The 24,267-nt window shown below is 36.9% G+C and overlaps 1 protein-coding gene across 4 annotated transcripts in view; it reads left to right on the forward strand.

Moving 5' to 3' along the window:
• CALCRL (calcitonin receptor like receptor) overlaps window positions 1-13,617 on the forward strand; it is an 85,005-nt gene extending 71,388 nt beyond the window's left edge. For all 4 annotated transcript variants that reach the window (XM_026696936.2, XM_026696934.2, XM_087919836.1 and 1 more), the window contains exons 9-13: window positions 4,387-4,447; window positions 4,565-4,631; window positions 8,279-8,497; window positions 9,105-9,146; window positions 11,273-13,617. In XM_026696936.2, coding sequence (XP_026552721.1) covers window positions 4,387-4,447; window positions 4,565-4,631; window positions 8,279-8,497; window positions 9,105-9,146; window positions 11,273-11,497 — 614 coding nt within the window. In that variant the 3' untranslated portion in view covers window positions 11,498-13,617. The remainder of the gene's footprint in view (window positions 1-4,386; window positions 4,448-4,564; window positions 4,632-8,278; window positions 8,498-9,104; window positions 9,147-11,272) is intronic.
• Window positions 13,618-24,267: the final 10,650 nt, after the last annotated feature.

Raw genomic sequence — 24,267 nt, forward strand, 5'->3', positions numbered from 1 at the left:
AATTGGAAGTATCTAGGCAACGTTTCGATGAAGTCTCATTCATCATCTTCAGGCTTGACTTCGGCTCTGTGCTTCTCAGAGTAATGTGAGCTTGCAGCTGCTTCTTCCTTTTAACTGCTAGTGGGGGTGTGATTTGATTGGGTGGGGGCTTGGCTGTGTTCTGATTCCAAGCCTAGATACTTATGTGAGAAAACCCGAATAACCAAAGACAGACATACAGACACACACACATATATATATATATATATATATATATATATATATATATATATATATATATATATATATATATATATATATATATATATATATATATATGTATATGTATATGTATATATGTATATGTATATGTATATGTATATATATGTATGACTACTTCTTCTATGGGAATTTCTCTACTGGCAGTATTGCATCAAAAGTTGAGATGTTTTACTGATGCAATACTCAAAATTCCCTTGCCACATTAGTTGAGTAGCAAAACTTGGTCGCAAGCCACTTGTGCTTTCTCTTCTAACAAAATTGGCTTGAAAACAAGGGAAAAGATGTTTGTGGTCAACTTTCATGGGCTGGGTTCCAACAAAGCACTTAGAATGTTTGCCTGGCTGCATGAAATTAATGGCCTCCCTCTGAAAACTTGGAGAGTTTGTGTGCTTATGAATGGATTAAAGGTGAAATGGGCTTTAACATCTGGCCAAAATTATATCTTAATGGCAAAGTAACTAAAACAAGCTTATTTAGTCAACAGAGTTTTGTTAAATGTTAGAATTAGTTGCAAGAGCATTAGTTTCAGGAGCATTAACAAACAGCCTTTCATTCCTAAACAGAAATAGCCCTTTAGTTTTCTTAACAAAAGCCAAGCAAATGATTTCTAATCGGGCTCATGGAACAAAGTCAAATTATTACAATGCTGACCTGATGTTAAATTGTTTTTTTTTAAACAAAAATGGAAATTGTCCATATATAAAGAGCCCTGGATAACCATGCTTGGATAACAGCAAAAAAAGATGATGATGATATTGTGATAGATCTGTGCATACCCATGATACAGTTGGTTAAGGCACTTGGGGGACGAGTTGTGATAGGAGTTGGGGAGGTGTTAATTGCTCCTTGAGTGAGGGGATAGTCCCATCAGCTTTGAAAAAGATTGTGCCTCCTCAAGTGGCCATCACTTGACCCAACTATATCATTTTCATCCATTCTCCAATCTTCCCCTTTTAGAGAAGCTTCTAGAAAATATAATCGCACTGCAGCTTCAGAGGACTCTCAGAAAAAATAGATTATCTGGATCTCTTTTGGTTGGGATTTAGACCTGGGGGAGGTACTGAGATGGTTTTGTATTGTGCAACATCTCCTTCCTCCAGAGCTGGTTCCAATAGTTATTGAAAGGGGAGGGAGATCTACTACACACTCTCTACAATGTGGAGTATTGCAGGGCTCAGTTCTCTCTTCTTTCCTTTTTAGCATCTAATGTTAAACTTTCAATAGGTCATGCAAAGGTTGGGGATTATATCACCAGTATGCTGATGATATTCAGCATATATCTCTTCCAGGCCTTTTGAGTGACGTCATGGACATCCTGTCCAATTACTCAGAGGCTGTGGAGGCCTGGATGGGGTAGAATAGACTTTGGCTCAACTCAAGCAAAACTGAGCAGCTTTGGGTGTTTGGATCTCATAGTGCTGGGAATTTTTCATATTTGGTTCTGAATGAGGTGGCATTGCCTCAGACCTGGTGCACAATCTGGAGATCCTGCCAAACTCACAGTTCCTGCTTGAAGAGGAGGCCTACTCATGGGTTTGTCATGTCACCATGGCTTCCCATCAGGACTACTGCAATGAACTCTACATAGGGCTGCCCTTGAAGAACATTCAGAAGTTTCAGTTGGTGTGTAATGCAGTTAATAACACAGATTGTTTCATGCATTTTACACATTACTTTGTGAGCTGCCAGTGTGCTGCTAAGTGTTATTACCTTTAAAACCTTGGGCCAGGTTACTTAAAGGACCATACTTTTCTATATGTCCCATCTCTCCCAGCAGGATGGCATGCAATGGGTCCTGTCAGCTAAGAAACACAGGCTCACAGGATTCAGAAAATGAGCATTTTCTGCCATTGCATTTAGCTTTTGGCATATTCTTCCCCTGGAGATTAGGATGGCCCTGATCTTTCTGGGCTTTCCTAAAAACCAGGCTCTGTGCTCAGGCCTGAGACCCTAAGTATGTGACAGGACCTGTCTCCTGGCTACTTGGATGATTATTGGCTTTCCTGACTGCTATGTATTTTAATTTTTGCACATGTACTTGTTTCATTTTTATCATTGTCTACCACCCAGGTGGCCAATTCACAGTTTAAAATCGAACTGTATACTATACAACGTTGATCTTACTTTGAAAGTGTATAAAAGTAGTCTTATCTTCCCTTCATTTCTATTATATTTGTACAGGACAGTAGCCAGAAGATGCTACTGTAGAAATAACTGATAAGGAAATGCCCAAAATTCAGAAAAACAAAACCCACAAAAATTACTGTGTATAACTCCTTAAAGATTAGCAGATTTATTGTAATATATGTTTTGATAAAATACAGCCTGTATTGTCCCAAAGGTGCTTTTTCAAGAGGCAACTGGACTTTCTGGTTTTTCTTTGTAGATGTTTCGCTTCTCATCCAAGCATCTCATCTCTTCGGCTCTGGATGAGAAGCAAAACGTCTTCAAAGAAAAATCAGAAAGTCCAGTTGCCTCTTGAAAAAGCACCTTTGGGACAACCATGACCTGGATGACTGAGAATCTCCATAGACATATATACCTCATACTGCTAGTTGGTTCTATTTCTAGATCACTTTAAGCATCTGTTGAAATGGACACCACAGTAATGACCCTGTTTTGGTACCATGGCGGACAATGTGGTACAAAAGAAGCATTTCCAAGAATGATAGTTTGCCACCTTTGTCCCAGTGCCAGTAATTTCATCTACCTTTGAGTTGGCTCTAATGCTTGTATGGTAACAATGGAAAAGGAACATAAGAATCTGCAGCCATGTATGAGTGTTGGTTAAAAATTTCCCAATCCCTGAATCTTTTAACCTCAGAGATTAAAGGCTGAGCTTAAGATCTTCTGCTTCCAAAGTATATACTATTCCATTAAGGTTTGCATCTGAATCTCTAAATCAGGGCTGTCAAAGGCCTGGGGGCTGCGGGATGCTTAGATCTGGCCCACAAACCTGGAAACAGTGAAGGACTGGCCCTTCTGAGCTCCATTTTTGCTGGCAGAGGGTTGCAGAAGGCCATCGCAGTTGAAAACAGAACTTGGAAGTCCAGTTTTTCTGGCAGGGCACTTGGGCCACTACAGGTGTCCCTGACACGAGTGACATCGAGCTGGCCATGCCCACACTGGCCCCTCCCACTCTGGGGCCCCCGAGGTCAAACACAATCCTGATGCAGCCCTCAATGAAATCAAGTTTGACACCCCTGCTCTAAATGAATGCAGTATATGTGATTAAGGTGCTTTGGTGTGATCCCTGGGATTGGGAGGGAGGGAACATTCTGGGGAAGCAGAACAGCAATATGCTAATGTCATCCTGGGGACCTTGCTTTCCTTAAAAGATTAAGAGAACCTCCCTCATTCCCTACTTTTTTTCTTGACTTGTTTTTGATATAAAGTATAAAAACCTACCCGCTTTTTAAAATTTTCCTGCTGAAAACTTTACTTGTTGCTCAAATTTGGTTACACTGACTGTTGCTCTCCATGGGTATGCCAAATAGCTAGATATCCAGAATGAAGGAAACTGCATGATAGGATGCCTAAAACAAAGCCAGCCTTGTCAATGCTGAAGATACATAATGGTTAATATATTTGCAAAGGGTGGTTGAGTGACAACAGATGGAGTACTAGATTATATATTCATTTAATTATATTTTTACATGAGTGTTTTTAGTCAAAAGCAATTAGTCCCATAAGGGAAGGAGAACTGGGGCCTAGGCAATCGGAGATAGACCAAGGCTGTGAAACTCATGGCCTGCAGGCTGGATGCATCACACACTGGAAATGGCCACACCAAGTTTAGCGAAGGGGGGGAGGGGAGTTGTGATATGTCACCTGGCAACACTGTGATGATGCAAATTTGACATCCCTGAGATAGAGGAAGAAGGTACAAGACTGAGGATCTGAGGGTTCTTCCGTTGCAGATTGGAAGATTCTTCCATCACGCTGCCTTCTGCTGCCAGTCATTTGAAGCTCCCCTCTCTCTTAAGTGCCTGGTCTTCCATCTACTGGGAGAGAAGGGTGATATTTCCTAGTGTCCTTGTGAGAATGGCAGACTATACCACTCTTGCTTCTGCACTCCCTAAGTTGAAATGTCTCAGTAAGAAACCCATCATTTGCTCTTCACAGGCTTCCCGTTGATACCTTCCTGCGTACATGCTGTAGCCAGAAGCTTATATTTCGATGACTAGTAAGTCATTCCTGTCCTTGAAAACATTTTTAATTAAAAAAAAAGTCTCTTAGGAGAAAGAGGACAAAATTATTCTTCTTTAACTTTTGTTTTTGCTTTTGTTTTAATATTCTGCAGCTGCTGGATCAGTTCAGAGACTCATCTGCTGTACATCGTCCATGGTCCTATTTGTGTTGCTCTTTTGGTATGAACTTTTAAAGACAATCTCTCCTTTTTTAAAAAAAGAACTTCCTTGGTTTTATGTTTCCTCAATCTGTAAGGATTAATCTTTTATTTAAATAGAAGTAGGCTAAACAAAAAGTACATTGAACATGGTCACCTTACATTTGAGGGTAGAGATTTCGTGTGAAGTTGCGTGTGTCAGTGTTTGATGTCAGTGCTGTGAAGTCTTTTTCACTGGTTGGAATCAAAAGAGTTGAGTGTCTGTACTATTGGGCCCCTGGGACAGATTGACGTTAGCATGGAGCAGGATCAGTTGCTCCAGCAAGGGCTGTTTCCACCAGTCTCCCTTGCCTCCTGGCAGGTTGATTTGTTTATGCAATAGCAGCACTGCGGTGCTTAGGAGTTCTATGGTTACCATTTATATTCATGTTCAACAGACATTCAGGTTTTTTCCCCCCAGCCTTGCTTACAAAAACAAAGTGATGGGTGGGAACGACAAAAGTCTTGTTTTTAAGATGCCTTCAACTTCAGTTACAACTTCCATTGTAAGACTATCTCTCCAGTAGCCTGCAGCCTCCCTAGCTTTTCCAATTTTCATCCCCATGAAGGGAGCCTGAGAGAAGAGTCTTTTCAAAACAGGAAGCAGAATGGGGGAACTGCAGAATGATTGAGAACATGATAATAGAAAACAGTAGGAGCAGCACTACCAGCCTTAGCCATTGTAACACCATAACCTTCTAAATACTCACCCAAGTCATAGAAAAATGAAATATTTAAACAAAAACAAAAACCAGATCTCTGATGAAAAAGAAAACTTTGGAGAAATGGAAAAAGCGATCTTGGCACTGGACACTGCAGATACTAATAGCAAAGGTCTTGGCTGGAACTTGTTGAGGAGTGGCATTCACAAGAACTGTGCCAAAGTCCCATCAACAATTTTCTCACAAGCTTGAACAAGGAGTTCTCATCCTCCGTTCTAGCAACTACTTGTCCTCTGAAAAAGTTTGCCTGAAATCAGGACAGTCATCCAAGTGCTTTTTGTGACTTCTATCTTTCACATGTTTGGGAAACAAGCACTTTCCTAATCAGATCCCGGCCTCAGCTGTTGCTTGTGTTCATTAGGAAAGAGGCTGAAACTAAAACCACTTGTTGCATAATCACTGGTTTTAATACTGAATATTGGATGTCATTTTGATTTCCCATAGTATAAAAGCATCCAACCAATTATCATAAATGAGTAGCCATAGGTTGCATATATAAATTGATACAGCTGTATTCTTGAATGCTTCCTCTGATTCTGGTCACCCACTGAACAGTTATATTACAGTATTGCAAAAGGGTATGGAAAAGGGCAATGAACATCATTAAAGGATGTCAAGCATTGACAGATCTGCTTTCAAATGACTGGTAACACATGCACTGTAAGTTCCATTATAGTTAATGGAATTTGTTCCAGGATTGAAGGTTAAGAATCAATGTAAACAGGTATACTAATAGACCAAGGTTTCTGTTTTGTTTGCATCATTGGGATTTTCATGTAATGAAGATTCTTACGAAGTGGATGGTTTAGGGGAAATGTACCTATTCCACTACTGAGTAGTCATAAAGTCCTCATTCATCAGGAACCAAATTAGCCAACTTGTACCTTGCCATTTCCTCCCCAGGATGCTTTCTACAATCACAGTTTTCCTCTATTTTTTTCCCCGACAGACAACTTTATTTCCAAAGAAAACATTGGATTAACTGATGTTGGTGTAGAACCTGGCAAATATCAGAGGAATTGGAGTTTGAATGATTAAATAATTGGCCACAGCTTGGTGACCAATACTCACAGAAATGAATGATAATCACATATGAGGATATTGGCTGTTGCTGTTATGGTCTTTTGATGGTCTACTTCCTGGCTCCAGGAGAGAGCTCAAATCAATAGAAAATACAAAAGGCAAAGAGACTGGGACCATGCAGTTAATCCTATCCCAGTTTCTCTTCAGCCTCCACTGAATCTGAAAGTGGGAGTGACTGTATTTGCATTGGCTTGATGCAGTTAGTTATCAGAACAAACCAGCCTCCTTATTTTATTCTTGCACAGAAAGCTGCAGTCAGACTGTCAACACAAATAAAGCTGTCCTCCTCTACTGAATGCGTGGAGGCTGGAAAAAAGAGAAGCCTGGACTGTGTGCACAGTCATATTCCCAAATGAGATTAAGCTTTTCATGGCATTTATACAAACACCAGAATTGTCTTCTATTGTCTCCTAAGAGACAATAAGAGACAATTCTATTGTCCTATTGTCTCCTAAGACAAAAGAATTGAGATTCCATTACATCATAGGAGCCTCCTTCAGTCTAACTTTGAGAATTGGAATCGCTTTGGAAGATATAGGTTTCTTATTCTATTTTCCTGGAGTTTGTTGTTAAAATAGTTTCATGCTCCATCAGTAAGTCAAAAGGCTCAAATTCTGATGAAATTCATGTCTCTTAAGACTATTCCATATTTGGAGGGAACAGAGGGGAATTCTAGTTATAAAACGTCAAGAAAGAGCATGCTTCTCAAAATAGGTCCTTGCATCACTTATATAGAAGATAAAACTTATACTGTACAGATTTTGATGTGGGACCAAAAAGAGATGAAGAACCAGCCATCATCTCTGGGGGAAGCAACAGCATCACTGTGCTCAATAGCTGCCCTTATATAAAGTTCTGATGACCGATGCTTCATAGTGACCATCTTGATAGGCAAAATCAATGGGGAGCCATCATAACTACGATACATTGCTAAGTGTCTGAATTTTGATCACATGACCATGGGGATGCAGTAACTGAGAAAAACGATCATAAGTCACTTTTTCAGTGCTATTATAACTTTGAATGGTCACTAAATGAACCATTGTAAGTTGAGAACTACTTGTATGTGTGTGTGGATATTTTCCTTTGATTTTCTTCTTTAAATACAAAAAAAGGAAAGAATCGGGACAATTACTAACATCATATTAATACAGAATTTAAAAGCAGGAGGGACAGGAAAAATAGAGGAAATAGACCACATATGACAAGATCCAAAACAATTCCAAAATGTTTGACCAGTTTCCTTGAAAATATTGAGTGTGAAGATTTCCATTGTCCTATAGTTATTCTATGTAAGATGTAGAAAACTTTTAATTTGTTATGTCTTACTTCAAGGTAACATTCTTTCATGATAAACCATATAAAATGTATTAGGGCTAAGAATAATCTAATAAAGTAGCCTGTCAGTCTTATCAGAAAAATTGATTTTTGACAGGTCTGGACTGGTCTGGTCTATCTAGATATGTTTCAGAGCTCTTTTCTGAATTTTCATTATTTACTGATACAAAGTGACCAAAGCATTCACTAATTGCTATCTTGGAAAAATATAATAAAACAATGCAAATAATCTTTTATCCTCTTGTGAAATAAAAGAGTCTTTAAATAATATAGTATGGTTAATGCCAAATACATTGTAATGTGCTTTTTTAAACACTTGCATTTTTTACGTTTTTTCACAACGATTTGGACCTTCTATCCCTGTCATTTCAACTACTGTCTTCCCACCACAACTCAGATATTTTCACAGTTTCAATTTGAATGTGCAACATATAATCTGTTAAAGAAAATCATAATCATTCACAGAAGACTCCTCTTTCCCTTGCAGGTGAATCTCTTTTTCCTTTTGAACATTGTCCGTGTTCTAATCACAAAGTTAAAAGTCACCCATCAGGCGGAATCCAATCTCTACATGAAGGCAGTCAGAGCCACCCTCATACTGGTGCCCCTACTCGGCATTGAATTTATACTGGTCCCATGGGTGCCCCAAGGTCGTGTGGCTTTAGAGATTTTCAACTATGTGACGCATATCCTGATGCACTATCAGGTATCAAGGGTCCAGAAGTTTTTTGGGAGTTTATAGCAACCTGTACAAAATGATCCCTTCGGGATCAGTTTTTCTAAAGATATGAAAGGGAATAAAAGTTTTTTTTTGTAGCCTGGTCTTTTACAATCATGCATGAGTTCCTTCTAAACTTTGTAGTTAACTGCTCTGACAGATCTCCTTCTAAGATCTGTTTTCTTAGCCAGATGAGAAAGAGAAGAACAATTTTCAGATTAGAATAAATGACATCAAAGCTGCAGCCACCAGAGAACTAGTGCATGAAAGGTATTATTTTGGGGGGAGATGTTTTAGAATCCCCTTGTTTTAGTCCTATTTAAGTTGGTATAACTAGGTTGGATCAATGAAGATTAAATCAAATGATATTTATAACCTGTAAACTGCACTGTCTTCCAGCTGCCTGTCACTCTTTCAAGAAATATTCTTGATAATTAACATTCCTCTGGAGTGGCATGAGTTGCAGTTCAGGAAATCTGCTAAAAGCATAGCCATGGAATGACTTCAGAGAGTATACCTGCTTTCAGTTATAATATTCATTTATCAAATACAAACATATGTAAGATGAGTAATAATTTCTTGTTTTACCCTGCAGGGTTTGCTGGTGGCAACAATCTTCTGTTTTTTTAATGGAGAGGTATAGTAATTCATTTATATATATCTCTTTTGTGAATGAGTTGGATTGCTGGTTTGACACCTAGCTGTGTTTGAGGTTTTAAAAGTAACTAGAGCTAATAATAGTAAAGAAAAAGCTTTTAGGATGGTTCCAGATCAAGCTTAAATCATCCTGCGTCTTTCATGGAATTTTCAAAAGATTGTCTTCCATAATCTATTAACTATCTTTTCCTCCCACTGCTGCTTTAGTCATTTTCACACATAAAATGCTCAAAGAGAATGCACTATACCAGAGGTTTCAAACTCACCATGTCACGTTGCCGTCACATGACGTTTTGTGACATTTTTCCCATTTGCGAAGCTGGGGTGAGTGTGGTGTATCTGGCCCGCGGCCCACGGGTTTGGCACTCCTGCACTGTACCTTTCAATAAGTCACACTGAATTTTCTGCCTAGAATAATTTCTTATCTGTAGCTGAAAAGGGAAACAACATCTTTCTAAAATATAAGCACCAAATATAATAAATAAATTTCTTGAAGTAAAAACAAAATAAATAAATAAATTTAAGCCAGAATTATCCATGAAGCCTAAACGTGGCTGATTTTGCAGTTATATTTTGATAGTTTCAAATTACAAGACCCTTACAACATTTTAATTAATTTTCAAAGATTAAAACTATGATTCATGACAGAAAATTGTTGTTCCCCAAATAATTATCATGAATGGGAAACACTCATCAGGAGCTGATGATTTTGAGCTACAAGTTTGTTCCCTTCAACATCGCTTAATCTTTAACAGAGCAGACCTGCAGTCTTTCTCTTCTGCTATAAACTGTTCTTAGAAGCGATGAATTCCATTCACATTTCATCAAGGCCTCTAGTAAATCAAACTTCCTGTTGCACAGGTGGCTTACCACATTGTTTGAACGGAAACTATTGTAAAACAGAACATCCTTCCAAAGAAATGGGTAAACAAATCCAGACCTTATGTGGCTTCATTTGTATTAGCCAACATATTTTTAACCAAGGTGAATTCTATTCAGGAAACAGTTTTTCCACCAGCTTGATGGAAATATAAATCAGATTTATCAACTGAAAAATCCTGCAGGATTAAGCCAAAAAAAATACACTGTCTCACATGCTGCTGAGCATCTAAAATTGATCAGTAGTGTTACAGAAAATGTATTACATACATATGTAATCTCTATCCTTACAGTTGCTTAGAGAGAGAGATGTGGATTTTCAAACAACCAGAGATTTTCCCTCACAGGCCAACAATTTCAGGGCTAATAAATAATCTATGCTTTAAATAAATATAATAATTATATTAGATCAAGTGGTCCATATTCCATAAAAGCTTCTTCTATAATGCATGTGTTAATCTTTTTTGTGCTATCTGAAGATTCTTTGCTGTTCTTGTAACAGATTAAAACAGCTACTATTTTGGAAAATATTTTGTAACATTTTGCTTTTATTCAAAAAGACAGTCATTGCATACACATTTCTGTGTCTTTAAGCACCTAAATCAAAGGTGTATATTTGGGGGGCATAAAGTTCTTAAGGAAAGTAACCCGCATCACAGAATTCAGGTCTCAGTGCAGTAGAAATGGAAAGTGGAAATATAAATATAAATCAGTATTTAATAGTTATTAATGCTATTTTTAAAAACCACAATTTGTATAGCATTAAATTACTCAAATGAACCATCTAAAAAGCGTGGTTATTGTATATGTTTTTCCCCTTATACTTTGACTTTTTGAAATATCTTTTCTTGTCTTTATATACCTTAGTTGCTCAGTGCTCAGTGTTTTTCCTTCTACAGGTGAAACTCGAAAAATTAGAATAACATGCAAAAGATATAGATTCATTGCATGCAAAGCAAGATAGTTCAAGCCGTGATGTGTCATAATTGAGATGATTATGGCTTACAGCTCATGAAAACCCCATTAGAATACCCTAATTAGAATTAGATATTCTAATTTTTCAAGTTTCACCTGTATGTCACTGGAAAGGAGCAAAAAGCTCAATAGACTTGCATTTTGACCAATGATATGCAATTGTTGATTCAGAGTAGAAGAGAAAGAAAATAAGTCCCAGTTTTTTCCCTCTTTAACTTCTATTAGTTATTTTTTTCTTTTTTTCTAAAATAGGTCCAGTCCGTACTACGAAGGCACTGGAATCAGTATATGATCCAGTTTGAACATAGTTTTGCCCACTCCGATGGTCTCCGGTCAACTTCTTATACGGTGTCTTCCTCCTTCACTGATGGCCAAAGCTTCAGTGTTAACCATGACTGCCCCAGTGAACATTTAAATGGAAAAAGCTTTAACGAGATGGAAAATGTTGCTTTTAAACCTGAAAAGCTGTATGAGTGATTACAGAAGACTGTCAGTTCTCACCAATATGTTATTTCAAATAGATGGCTCCCTGAGCAGCAGTGACTTTTGGGAGGAATGGTTGTTCTTGAAGAATATAATGAGTTTCAATTTGTTTATTGTGTCCACATGCATTAGCATATCTTCGCATGTGAATGCTTGTATGTTGGAGCTGGTGACACCCAAACACTGGAATGTTAAGCTTCAATCTCTTGATTTAAAACATTCAGAAAGATGCTGGTTGAGATTTTAATGGGATCAATCATGCCCTAGTTAGATCTGTACTTGTATATATGTTTTCTGCATATGAATATATCTGGAGATAGATAAACTTTGCCTCTTCAACTTCTACTGTGTAGACAAATTGGGCAATTTATTTTGTATGAAAGGAATCAAAGAAAGTTCTGTATTTTTTCAGCAGTTTGTATCATGACTGGGCTGTCATTTTGCAGCCATTATGTTGCTTCAAAACTTGTACATACGGTATTTATCACATTCTGTTGTCTTAAGTGCAACCAACAAACAATCTTGAAAGGAAAAAAAATCACTAAATGCAAAGCATTTTTTGGATTGACTGCAACTTCTATGTCTGACAAAGATGGATACAAACCAATCTGCAATATTCTAAATAAAGTGGATTCAAATTTACTAGAAATATGAGGGCCAACATTTTCAAATATGCCTCTTCCCTTCAGTTCCTGTAAGCAATTGAAAAGAGTATAGTCATCCCATCAATATCTGGTAGGCATACGAACTGTTATGACAAGGTGGATTTTCTCTGCATCTCTGGGCTTCATTGTGGCAGTGTTGGCGGTTGGTTTGTATTCAGTAAAGAAATTAAGCGCCAAGTTTTGGTTTTTTTTTTTAAGTATGCCAATTTGCAAATAGGCTTCTCTAATTAGGCAGATGCTTTAATAAGAACAAGACAAGACAGTGCAACAGCTTTTAGGGAGCAGAGAGGAATGATGAGGCTCATACCCTAATTTATTTATTTTTCCTGAATGGGAAACTTTCCTGAATGGGAAATCATTATTAGAAGATGGTGTCTAGTAACAGACGTAGCCTTTCCCACAGGGGCTCTATGATCCCCACAGCGAGAATGTTGAACACTTATAGACAACATTGGTCCCTCTATAACCTTCACAGATGCAGAGACATTCTCACTCAACATCCTAGCTAGAAATGAGTTGTTCCTACTGGGGTGAGCAACGACCAAATGTTGATGATCTAATCATACCAGGCATCCCAATTCAGACACTTAAGATAGGTAATCTTTCAAACATACAGATGTTGGCCAAGCGCAAGTAGGATTGTCTAGACCTCGACCTTTTTTTTTTAAGAGCTAATGAGAAAAGTGCAGTTCTTTCTTTCCATTGATGACTGGAGGGAAGGGAAAGAAGGGCAAACTGTTTGCCCTTTTACAGTGCTCTGTATAGTCTCCAAATCTACTCTGGGTAGTTGGGGAGCCAGTTCGTGAGGAGTTGACAAAGTGAAATTAGCAAAAAAAAATATTGTGCGGACAGATTTCCAGTGGGAGTCCTTTGATTTGTGTGTGGTGTGTGCGTGTTTGTGTGTGTGTGCTTGCCTCACTTTGTTCATTTGTAGAAAATGGATGAAATGGCCCATGAGGCCATCCTATTGGATCTTGCAGACAATCCTTAAGAGGCTACAGTTAGCACTTTACATCGATTCTTATCCGCAAACATGAAAGCCACATGGAAGTCATTGGGATTTGAGGCCATCTTAGCTGTTTGCAAGATTGTAGCTGTAGCCTTCTGAAGTGAAGTCTCTTCTGGTTTGCATAGGAGAACTGGTTTAACTTTGTGTTGCTTGGGGTTACTGGGTTTTATTCTTCTGCCTTTACATACACTCAGAAGTGATTTACCAAATGAATAAAACTGATAAACTGATAAAACTGTATTTTTAACTGATCCAGAACTGTGCAAGGTATGAATAAGATAAATGTCTTTCAAGGAAGTTTGATAAAAACTTTATGCTGTGCCTTTGTGAAACATTCTTTTAAAAAAAAAGAACCATAAATCTTGTATACTGAATAGCACAATAAAGATGCAGGATCACAACAAAGTTAGGTGAAATAAACCTTTCAAAATTCATAAAAATATCTTGACTGTAATTTAATTTGAAAGCACAAGAATTGTCAAGTTGCTGCTGTTGATCAAGCATCCTCATACTGAAATTCTTCTGTTGCCTGAAATTAATAAGTCAAATGTCCAATGCAGCTTCATCTTCAGCAGAATCTTCCTCCAAGTATTGTGAAGCATGTGGATCTCCTCTTTTCTCAGAGTTACTGTATTTTTTGCATTATAAGATGCACCTGACTGTAAGATGCAGCTAGCTTTAGAGGAGGAAACAAAAGAAAAATCAGGCAGAGCCTGAGGGGACCACAGATACATGTCCTCTGATGTGCCAGCTCTGCCTATTGACTCCTGCACTGTGGAAAAGAGACAGAAGAGATGAACAATGACAAAGATAGGAAGAGGCAGGGTTCAGCACTGCAAAAGGATCCCACCGCCACGGCCCGGCTGCTATTCATCAAAGGACCAGCACTGATGCACAGACATTTCCATCCACGTTTTTGGGGGCGGCGGGGGAGAGTGCATCTTATGGAGCAAAAAATACGGTACACACTAATTGTCATTTTGCAACCAGTCAGCAGCTATTTGGTTAATATTTGAGATTAAGAACTAACTGCTTTATCTGGGTTTACCTCCAACTAAGGCTATACTCGAGGCATGTGGTGGCTCAATGGCTAAGATGCTGAGCTTGTCAATAAGAAGGTTGGCAATTCAGCGGTTTGAATCCCCAGCGCCGCATAACAGAGTGAGCTCCTGTTACTTGTCCCAGCTTCTGCCAACCTAGCAGTTTGAAAGCACATAACAATACAAGTAGAAAAATAGAGACCACTTTGGTGGGAATGTAACAGCGCTCTATGTGCCTTCGGCATTTAGTCATGCTGGCCACATGACCACGGTGACGTCTACGGACAGCATTGTCTTCGGCGCTATGGACAGTCTTCAGCTTAGAAACGGAGATGAACACCACCTCCTAGAGCTAAACACAACTCTCACGCATGTGCAAGAGAATCTTTACCTTAAGGCTATAATGTCGCTGATTTCATTTCAAGCTAGCTTCCTCTGTCAACCTAGACATCAAAGAGTTCTTCTTTAACCATATGGATGAATCAGGCTATTGAGGCATGTTCTCAAATGGACATATAAAGCCAACCACATGGGGAGAGGGGGGGAACAATGACTTTATTATCAATAATCCTATGGTCAAATTTAGGTGACAGTTGGTAAACACTTATATTTTACTTTTTCATTGCATGGGCAGTGGACTATTTATTTGGGTATTATAATTGCTGATGATGGGATATATTTAAGATCCTTAAAATTTCAGGCACATCTCTTTGTTTTGAAAAACATGACTGCAATCAAGATTGGGTCCAGGCTATGATTATTTTTAAAAAAATCTACAAAAATTATTTTCTTAAGAAAGTATCTCAATGAAAAAAAAATATTGTTAAGCTTTTATCCTTGAAACCAAAGCTAAGTGGATTTCAGAAACAAAACAAAACAGAATGGAATCCAACAACAACTGCAATCAGCTTCCACTGAAAGATTGTTAAACATCCACTTAGCCTTCAGCCCAAGGCCAAGAAGAACTTAACAGGTAATGTAAATAAGACAAATGAAGAAAACTTCCAAAACAGAATGCAGGTCAGAGAAATCATATTTTCAAAAAATGGATTTGGTCTTCTCATGTTATTTTCACAATGCAAGTTCAATGTGCCGACATCTGGAATCACATCTGGATCCAACCTGCACAACAAAATGTGTTATTTTGATTCACATACATGTTTCTTCCATCTGCTTTAACTGTTGCATCATGGAAAGCCAAGTGCTCATGTTCCAGCTTTTCCTCTTTTTTTTTTTTTTGTTCATGGGTACACTAACTTCATGTCTATGAAGTAGGAGAAGATGACTTCTGAGAAGTTGTAATCTTCTAGGATATCATCTTTCCTACAGATTACAATGTGTAGCATCATTTTGGTTGGCACAAATCTGAAGACAATTCAGAACAGATTTACCACAGCTTAAAATCACTTACTAAGACTCTTTATTTATTTTAAATTAATGAGCAAGGCACTGCTTTGAGAAAATAATTTGGAACACCCTTAATACTTTATTGCTGTACTGTCACAAGTCTGAAAACATTACATTTGAATGGAAACAAGATGGTGAAAATGTTTTCTCAGATAGCTTATGTGCCAGCAAAAAGATGCTGGACAAAGAAAAAATTTGAATAAACCAACCCTTTAATTATTTGAACCCAGCATAAGTAGTTGTTGTGCACTTGATGCAAATAATAAATACTATGAATGGTGTATTATTTTATACATATTACTACAAAAGACAACTCTTGAAACAATGGCATTTCAGACTACAGTTGAAAGTTCTTTTAAGAATTTGTCATTGAAAACATGCAAGAGAATGAGGCAGAAAGGCACTCATTTTAATTTTAGTATCTAATTAAAAATAATTCTTAATATTGCATGATTTTACTTCAAATTGATGAACTTTTTTTTGAAAATGAGACCAGTTTATGAAATGTCAAAAAGCACTATTTCCTCAGGATTCCTAGAATAAGAATAATAGAGTTGGAAGGGAACTTGGGAGGTCTTCTAGGCAACCTCCTGCTAAGGCAGGAACCCTTACACCACTTCAGACAAATGCTTGTCCAGTCTCTTCTTAAAAACTCCCAGTGTTGGAGAATTCACAATTTCTGGAGGCAAGTCATTCCATTAATCAATTATTCTGTCAGGAAATTTATTCTTAGTTCTAGTTCTAGGATTCCATCTATTGCTTCTTGTCCTGCCTTCAGGGGCTTTGGAGAATAGGCTGACTCCCTCTTCTTTGTGGCAGGTCCTCAGATAGTGGAACACTGCTATCATGTCACCCCTAGTCCTTCTTTTCATTAAACTAGACATACCCAATTCCAGCAACTGTACTTTATATCATTCAGTCCCCTGATCATCTTTGTTGCTCTTCTCTGTACTCTTTCTAGAGTCTCAATATCTGGGTGATTGTTGGTCTCTCAGTTTTACTATCATCAGCAGCAGTTATCAATGTGATTCATTTTCATCTTAAGAATGTTGCAATTCAAACAATATTCCATGTTGAAAAAAGTTGAAGAGCCAGGATAATATGTATGGGTTGGATCCAAAGAAATGCAGTTGAAAGGAATTGGGTGATGATTTAATGTGTCTTCTTCCTTGCATTGCAGCTGCATTGCCAAACTATTCTTAAACATTGAAGGCTGTTTATGAATACAGTAGGCTGTGGTAGAAATGACTGACAGAAATAGAGGGGATTGCTGAAATGTAGGGAGATGACATTTCTCATGAATGGGATTTCCTCTCCCCAATTTTAGGCAATATCCCTCATTTGTCTACCAATTATTTATGCTTCAAGACAGTACCATGGAGGAAGGATTTTCCAGTACACTTGTACAAAATGAGACAAAATGTGCCCGTTGATATTAGACAATCACATTTGGATTTGGGATTTTTCAGTATTAACTCTATAAATTCATTTTTAAAACCCCTAAGATGTATATGTAGAGATGCAGGCAATCTTATTTTTATGTGTTGAGAACCAGATTTTCAATTGTAATATTAGGCTGGCTGCCATATTCTAAATAGGAAATGAGATTTTTTTAAGGTGAGATCAAAAACCAAAATAAATTAATAAATATAGTCCCTATTATTTTACATACACAAACATACACACACGCACACACCATATTTCAAAGTAGCAGTTTTGAAAAGTACTCCAGCAACTACATTCAAAAAGTTGGTGGACAAAGGAAGCCAATAAAGATTGTGTAACCATAACATACAATAATAGTGAGGTTCACATGACATTAACTGCAGCAACACTTTGTTGGAATGAATTGAATTCTGATTAAAACCAGAGCCCAGTGGGAGCAATGATGGAGGTCTTACTTTGTTGTAATAAAAATCTATTACCTAAGATAAGAGTTTTATAGAATTGCAATCTGGATGAAAAGAGAGTGTGAGCTTCAAAGAAACATCACTCCCAAGTAAAAAATTTAACAATCTCAGTATCTCAACTTTTTCATTTTTGGTACTGATATAGTTTGAACCACACCAACACACACATGCACACACACAATCTATTGAATTTCTATGAAAACAGAGTGAATAAAGGTAGCTAGTTTATGTAATTGAATTAGATACCTGAGCCTAAAGAATTTTGAGTAAAAGTTTAATGTGTTTCAAGCTTCTCAAAGTAAAAATAGGACAAATCTGATAAAAATGATTCGGTTTCTTTGTAGAAATCAATTTTTGACCATTGACTTTTTAAAATGTAAAATACAACTGAGGGCTTGATAAGTGATCCTTTTTGAGAGTTCACAGTGATGTGCCGTTTTTGGCATGAGAATGTAATTTGGTGGGTTTTTTTTGCCACGGTATGATAATGCAAGATGAAAAGGAGAAAAGTACAATTCTACTGTTCTAAATTATGGAAATGAGAAAACATTAATGAATAGAAAGTATCCCTTGGTTACATTGGCTATTCAATTGGCTGTTGCAAAACAAATATTAAACTAAATAGTAAGTGGATTCTCACAAGAGCTTGATATTTGCAGTGGATTTTCTTCTTTAATTTTCTTTCTGAGAAGTGATAACATCAAATATCTACATTTAAATGTTTGTTTTAAAAATGAATTTTTTTTAAAAAAAGTGAGCTGCATCCAGATCTGTGCAGAACTTTAAATGTGATGGTCTCATAAATTAAGACCCAGCCATCTATCCTTAATAATTCAGATGAGTTTGCAAGAAGTATCTTCCATTGGATTTTTTCCCTGAATCCTAATTTCTTCCACAAACAGAAGAAATAGAGTGAAGCCAATGAACTTAATATTTAAAAAGAGAAACAAACTAGAAAATGAAAATCTTACCAGCACATGAGTATGAACAAGAAAACTGACATTTAAGAATGGATAGACATAGTTTTGATACAGGAAGGAGAACTTTTATCTGTGTGAGCAAGTCGCATTGAAAAAAATACAGTCGTACTTTCCAGCCTTCAATGAGAAAATATGAGAGAGAGTTTGGTCAGCCCAACTCATTTTATTTATTTATTTGTTTGTTTGTTTGTTTATTTATTTATTGATTTGGTTGGTTGGTTGGTTTGTCAATTGCTGACAAGATAATAGGTATAAGTAAAAACATAGTTATGAATACATGGATACATATAAGAAAAATAAAAAAAAAATAAAAGAAGCAATAGGACAGGGACGGTAGGCATGTTGGTGCACATATGCATGCTCCCTACAGACCTCTTAGGAAAGGGGTGAGATCAATAGTAGACAGTCTCAGGTTAAAGTTGTTGGGATTTGGGGAAGAAACCACAGAGTCAGGTAGAGTATTCCAGACATTGACCAGTCTGTTGCTGAAGTCGTAATTCCTGCAATCAAGTTTGGTGCGATTAACCTTGAGTTTGTATCTATTGTTTGCTCTTGTATTGTTTTTTTTTTTTAAATAAAGTTTTATTTGGGTTTTCACACATACAAAATACAAGTAAAACATCTTTTTGGAAAAAAGCATGATCCCGGGTTGAATTTCTTTATACAGATACAAAACTCAATTTCATGCTCCTTTTTGTATTCTATTCCATATCTTATACTATTTTACATTTTCTAAACAGTTTTTCCCCTCTTTTAATTTTTTCAATGTTATTTTGATTATCTCATCTCAACTCAAATCATTATATTTTTACTTTTGTCTGTTCTGTTTCAATTTCATATTATCTTTTCTCATTAAACAAAATTTTCTCCTGTAGTTACCAATTGGAGTATGACACCTTTATATCTTTTAATTACATCCATTCAACTCTTATTTAAACTTCAATATATACCTTAAGGTTATGACCTTCAATATAATACATAATACATAACTTCCAATCAAATTCTGCTTGGTACATTCTTATAATACACACTATATTCTTTAAAAAAAAAATTGTAAATATATGTAATTATAAACCCTCATTCCATTCCAGTTCAGTTCTATCTTCTTCTTCTTCTTTTCTTCAGCGTTTGTCTCGCTCGGGCGGGTCATCCTAATGTCCTTGAGTACTGCTTCCACACCTCTCTGTCTGCCACGTGTGTCGGGTCTGCCTTCGCGATCTCTAGATCGGCCTTGATCGTGTCCATCCAGCGTTGTTTAGGTCTACCACGCGGTCTCGCTCCTCCGACAGTCACCTTCATTACAGATTTGATGATGGATTCTTCCTTGCGCGGCTCACGTGGCCGAACCATCGCAGCCGGGACTGCCATGACCGGGGATGTGGGCGACGTTGAACGAATCTACGCACTTCTTAAGATTCAGTTCAGTTCTATCATTACTAATTATTAATCTTAACATCTTTAACACTTCTTTTCAGTTAAATATCATACTTCCTTAAAAACACATATAATCATAATTAATTTTTCCCTTATTTCTCTTCACATATGTTTTATAAATCACTAAATATACCTTTTGTTACGTTTATTTATTGACAAGCATTCCACTGAATTACAATAGCTATTTTATCAGACATTTTAATCATACATTGTTTCATATTTTCTAAAATTATTTCTGTTTCTAATATAACCATACAATCTTATGTACCTTTGCAGAATCCCTTTTTCCATTAAATTTTCACCCATTATCTCTAAACAGGCTCTGTTTCTCTATATTTTGTTTCTGTCCTTTATAACTTCTGTTCCTTTCTTTCTTCCCTCTCTTCTTCTCCCTCCCCTTTTTACCCCCTTGTCTCTCTAGTTCTAATTCTCTCTTACGCATTTCCCTCTTCTATTGCTTTCTGACTTTATACTTATTTTTCACTCTATTTTTTTTTTGGAGTTGTTTTTCCCAATGTTAAACTTTCCATTCTCTTTACCCCCTTTCCATTTTTTCCCCCATCTAAGATTACTTGTTCATTAAAGATGGCTTCTTCTTCGTCGCAGTCTTCTTGTTCTGCAGGCATTTCTTGTTGTTTCTCATAATTCCAAATCTCCATTTCTAAAAACTGAAATACGAAGCCAAAAGAACCTCTCCCTTCTTGTGCATCTTCTTTGTACTTTTTAAGTTCCGTTTTCAGTTCTTCTAAAAGTGGAGCCATTTTAAACAGTTTTAAACAACCACCTGATTGATTTTAGTCATTCAAAACAATAACCAAGAATCCAGAAATCATCAAGTAATCCAAATAGTCCCGAGTTATATCTTCTTATTTCTTTTTTGACTTTCTCTTCCTGGGGTTTTTGTTGTGATATTTCAGTTAGAATATATCTTTTGGAAGTCTTGTTGAGATCTTACTGTAAGTTCTTTTTTAATTCCAGGCAGTCTCCTCCCTTCCAGATCCTGCCCTTTTATTCTTTTTCTCTCCTTTCCTGTTTTCAAAAGCTTTTAATTATCCAGAAATCTTTATTATCCCTTTGATTTTTTTATTTTCAGCATTAAATGCCTATTGAGGTCAAAGTGGATTTTTTTCCAATTTCTTGCTTAAGTCTCTTAGCTGTCAGTATAGGAAAAGGAGAAAAAAAAACCAAATATTTTCCCTTTTCTCTCCTTCGCAGCTTAAAAATCTTCTTAGGGAGCAATGTTATTGTTTTTTGATAGTTTCAATTCCAGGGTACCTTATTTATTGCTTTTGCTGTTTGACCCAGTCAACCAAAACTTTCTCTTCTTATCTTCCTCCTGCACATTCTTTTCCAGTCAAGTTCTTCTTTGTGGTGGCCATTTCTGACCACCACTGCAACTGCCTTCGGGAAAGGGAGTAATGGCCAGTGGCGGAGGAGAGATGCAGCTCTCCTCAACCCTGCAGGCAGTCTCCCCCCTCTTCACCACCTCTACGGGATGGCCTAGCCCCGAAACCAGCTGGCTCGGGGTGCTCCAGCGGTGAGCACGGATCGCAGCCTCGCAGAGTTGAGGTTTCGGCCTGTCACTGAAGAAGCTCAAACCGCTCTTGTATTGTTATGGTGGAAGTTGAAATATTCGTTGACAGGTAGGACATTGCAATATATGATTTTATATACTATACTTAGATCGGACCAAAAGCAGTGTAGTTCTAGGTTTTCTAGGTCTAGAATTTCAAGTCTGGTGACATAAGGTATTCTGCAAATGAGTAGAAGAGTGGAGAACTCTTCTTGTGAAATATTTCTGGACTTTCTCAACTGTGTTAATATCAGATACGTAATGTGGGTTCCAGACTGATGAGCTGTATTCAAGTATTGGTCTAGCAAATGTTTTGTATGCTCTAGTTATTAGTGTAATATTACCAGAGAAAAAGCTACATAAGATTAGGTTAACAACTCTTAACGCCTTTTTGGCTATGTAGCTACAGTGGGCTCTAGCACTTAGATCATTAGAGCTGAGTATTCCAAGATTCTTGACAGAGTTTGGATCATCAATAAGGTCTTAACTATTTAGCCTGTATTTTATTTTCTGTGTTTTTTTGCCAATATGTAAGATAGAGCATTTATTTGTTGAGATTTGAAGTTGCCATTTGTTTGACCATTCTGATACATAGTCAAGGTCTTTTTGAAGGGTAGCAGTATTGTCTGTGGTGTTGAATAGCTTTACATCTTCAGTGAAGAGAACGCAGTTGCTCTTAATATGATCACAGAGGTCATTTATGTAGACTATGAAGAGAGTTGGTCCTAGAACACTGCCTTGGGGGACACCACTGTTGACAGGTACAGAATTTGACAGGACACTCCCAATTTTGACCATTTGTTGTCTGTTTGACAGGAGTGCTTCTATCCAGTTATGCAGGTGTCCAGAGATACCGTAAGATTTTAGTTTTAAGAGTAGCTTATCATGTACCACTGTATCGAAGGCTTTACAGAAGTCTATGTAGATTGTGTCTATTGTTTTGCCCTGATTGAGTTGTGTAGTCCATATGTTTTTGCAGTGTAAGAATTCCAGATTACAGGGATAGTTTTTTTCTAAAACCAAATTGTTTATTAGAGTTGTTGTGGGGAAAATAGAGGAAGAAGGAGTATTGGATATGTTTGCCACTTTGAATTCTTTATAAAAATAACAAAGGTGGGATATAAATAAAACAAATAAACAAATACAAATATATTGAATAGAAAAAACACAGATTTAAGGTTTTCTTGATAAAGAAATATTGATATAATTGAAATTTTGCTTGGTCATACTTCAGAAGTTAGTTGTTTGGACATGAAACGTGCATACAAACCAGATCTGAAAATACATCAAGTCAGATAGTCCAGCTGCTGTTCTAAATGGAATTGTAACAATGAAGAAAAAATTAAGATTTCCTATGTTTTTGCCCATTGTTTTTCCAATCAGAATTCATACTGAGAAACAAGCTTGAAGATATGGCTGACCAAATGGCCAATTTCTCTGAATTACATCAGAGAAAACCAAGATGCAAGTAGAATACAAAGTAGCCAAAGGAATGAAACAGTAATAGCTAGCTTATGATTGATTCTCACATGCATGATTTTTTTTGTACTAAAAACTAGGTTCGGAACTGGAATTATGATTTTGGCTGCAAAGAATTTAACCCTCCATGCCCATCCAGAAACTCAGAAAGTCCCAATTTCCAAAGAGAGAAAAACATGATTGATTCAAGGCAAGCAGTGACATTAATAGCAGCATCTCTTCTGGAAGCAAATGTACACTTGTGGAAATTTGAAGTGAAGAAAGACTTGCCCTTGATCCATCTGTATGCTTTGCCTTTAATTTTTATACTTGAACGTTTAACTTCATGCTTGGAAACAAGTGTGTGTAGCCAAGCAAAAGCAGATGGTTTATTTTTATAAGATTTATACTAGAATGCTGCTATGTCAATTGGATTGTGAATCATCTATTCTCAAAACATGAAAGAAATGTTCTGGAAACATTAAACAAATACTTTGCTTTTTCTTAAATTCCAAGTAGAGCTTCCAAGTAGAGCTTCTTAAATAGCATGTATATGTGTGTATAAATATGTGTGTTGAAGATGACAGGGTTTTAGCGCAATCTTCCATGATATAAAATAGCTACATGTATGATGTTGAATGGAAGTTATTTTATTACCTATCAGTTCTTCTCAAGAATGAAACTCTGCTGGTATAGAAGTTCTTGGTCCTACCAGTTTGTTTGTTTCTTTTTTTAAGAATAGTTACAGAAACTAAATTGATGGTATATTATCTGAGAAAAAAGAATTACAGATATGTTTGTGGTCTGGTGGACTTTGGAGTACCATTTTAGAAGTGGTGTGATGTCCAAACCTTTGAATTAAAACTAAATTTATTTATTTATTTTATTTATTTAATTTGTCAATTGCTTACAAAATAATACGTATATAAAACATGAGTAGGAATACAGAAAATAGGTATGATTAAATGGGGACAATAGGACAGGGACGGGAGGCATGATGGTGCGCTTATGCATGCCCCTTACAGACCTCTTAGGAATGGGGTGGATAGTTTGAGGTTAAAGGAGTGGAGGTTTGAAGATGTAACTACAGAGTCAGGTAGTGCATTCCAGGCATTGATCACTCTGTTGCTGAAGTCATACTTTCTGCAATCAAGTTTGGAGCAGTTAACATTGAGTTTGTATCTGTTGTGTGCTCCTGTATTGTTGAGTTGAAGCTGAAGTAGTCATTGACTGGTAGGACATTGTAGCAGATAATTTTGTGTACTACGCTTAAGTCCAACCATAGGCG

Source organism: Pseudonaja textilis, chromosome 1 (assembly GCF_049901715.1).
Source record: "Pseudonaja textilis isolate UNSWEBS1 chromosome 1, rPseTex1.2, whole genome shotgun sequence".
NCBI classification, from domain to species: domain Eukaryota; kingdom Metazoa; phylum Chordata; class Lepidosauria; order Squamata; family Elapidae; genus Pseudonaja; species Pseudonaja textilis.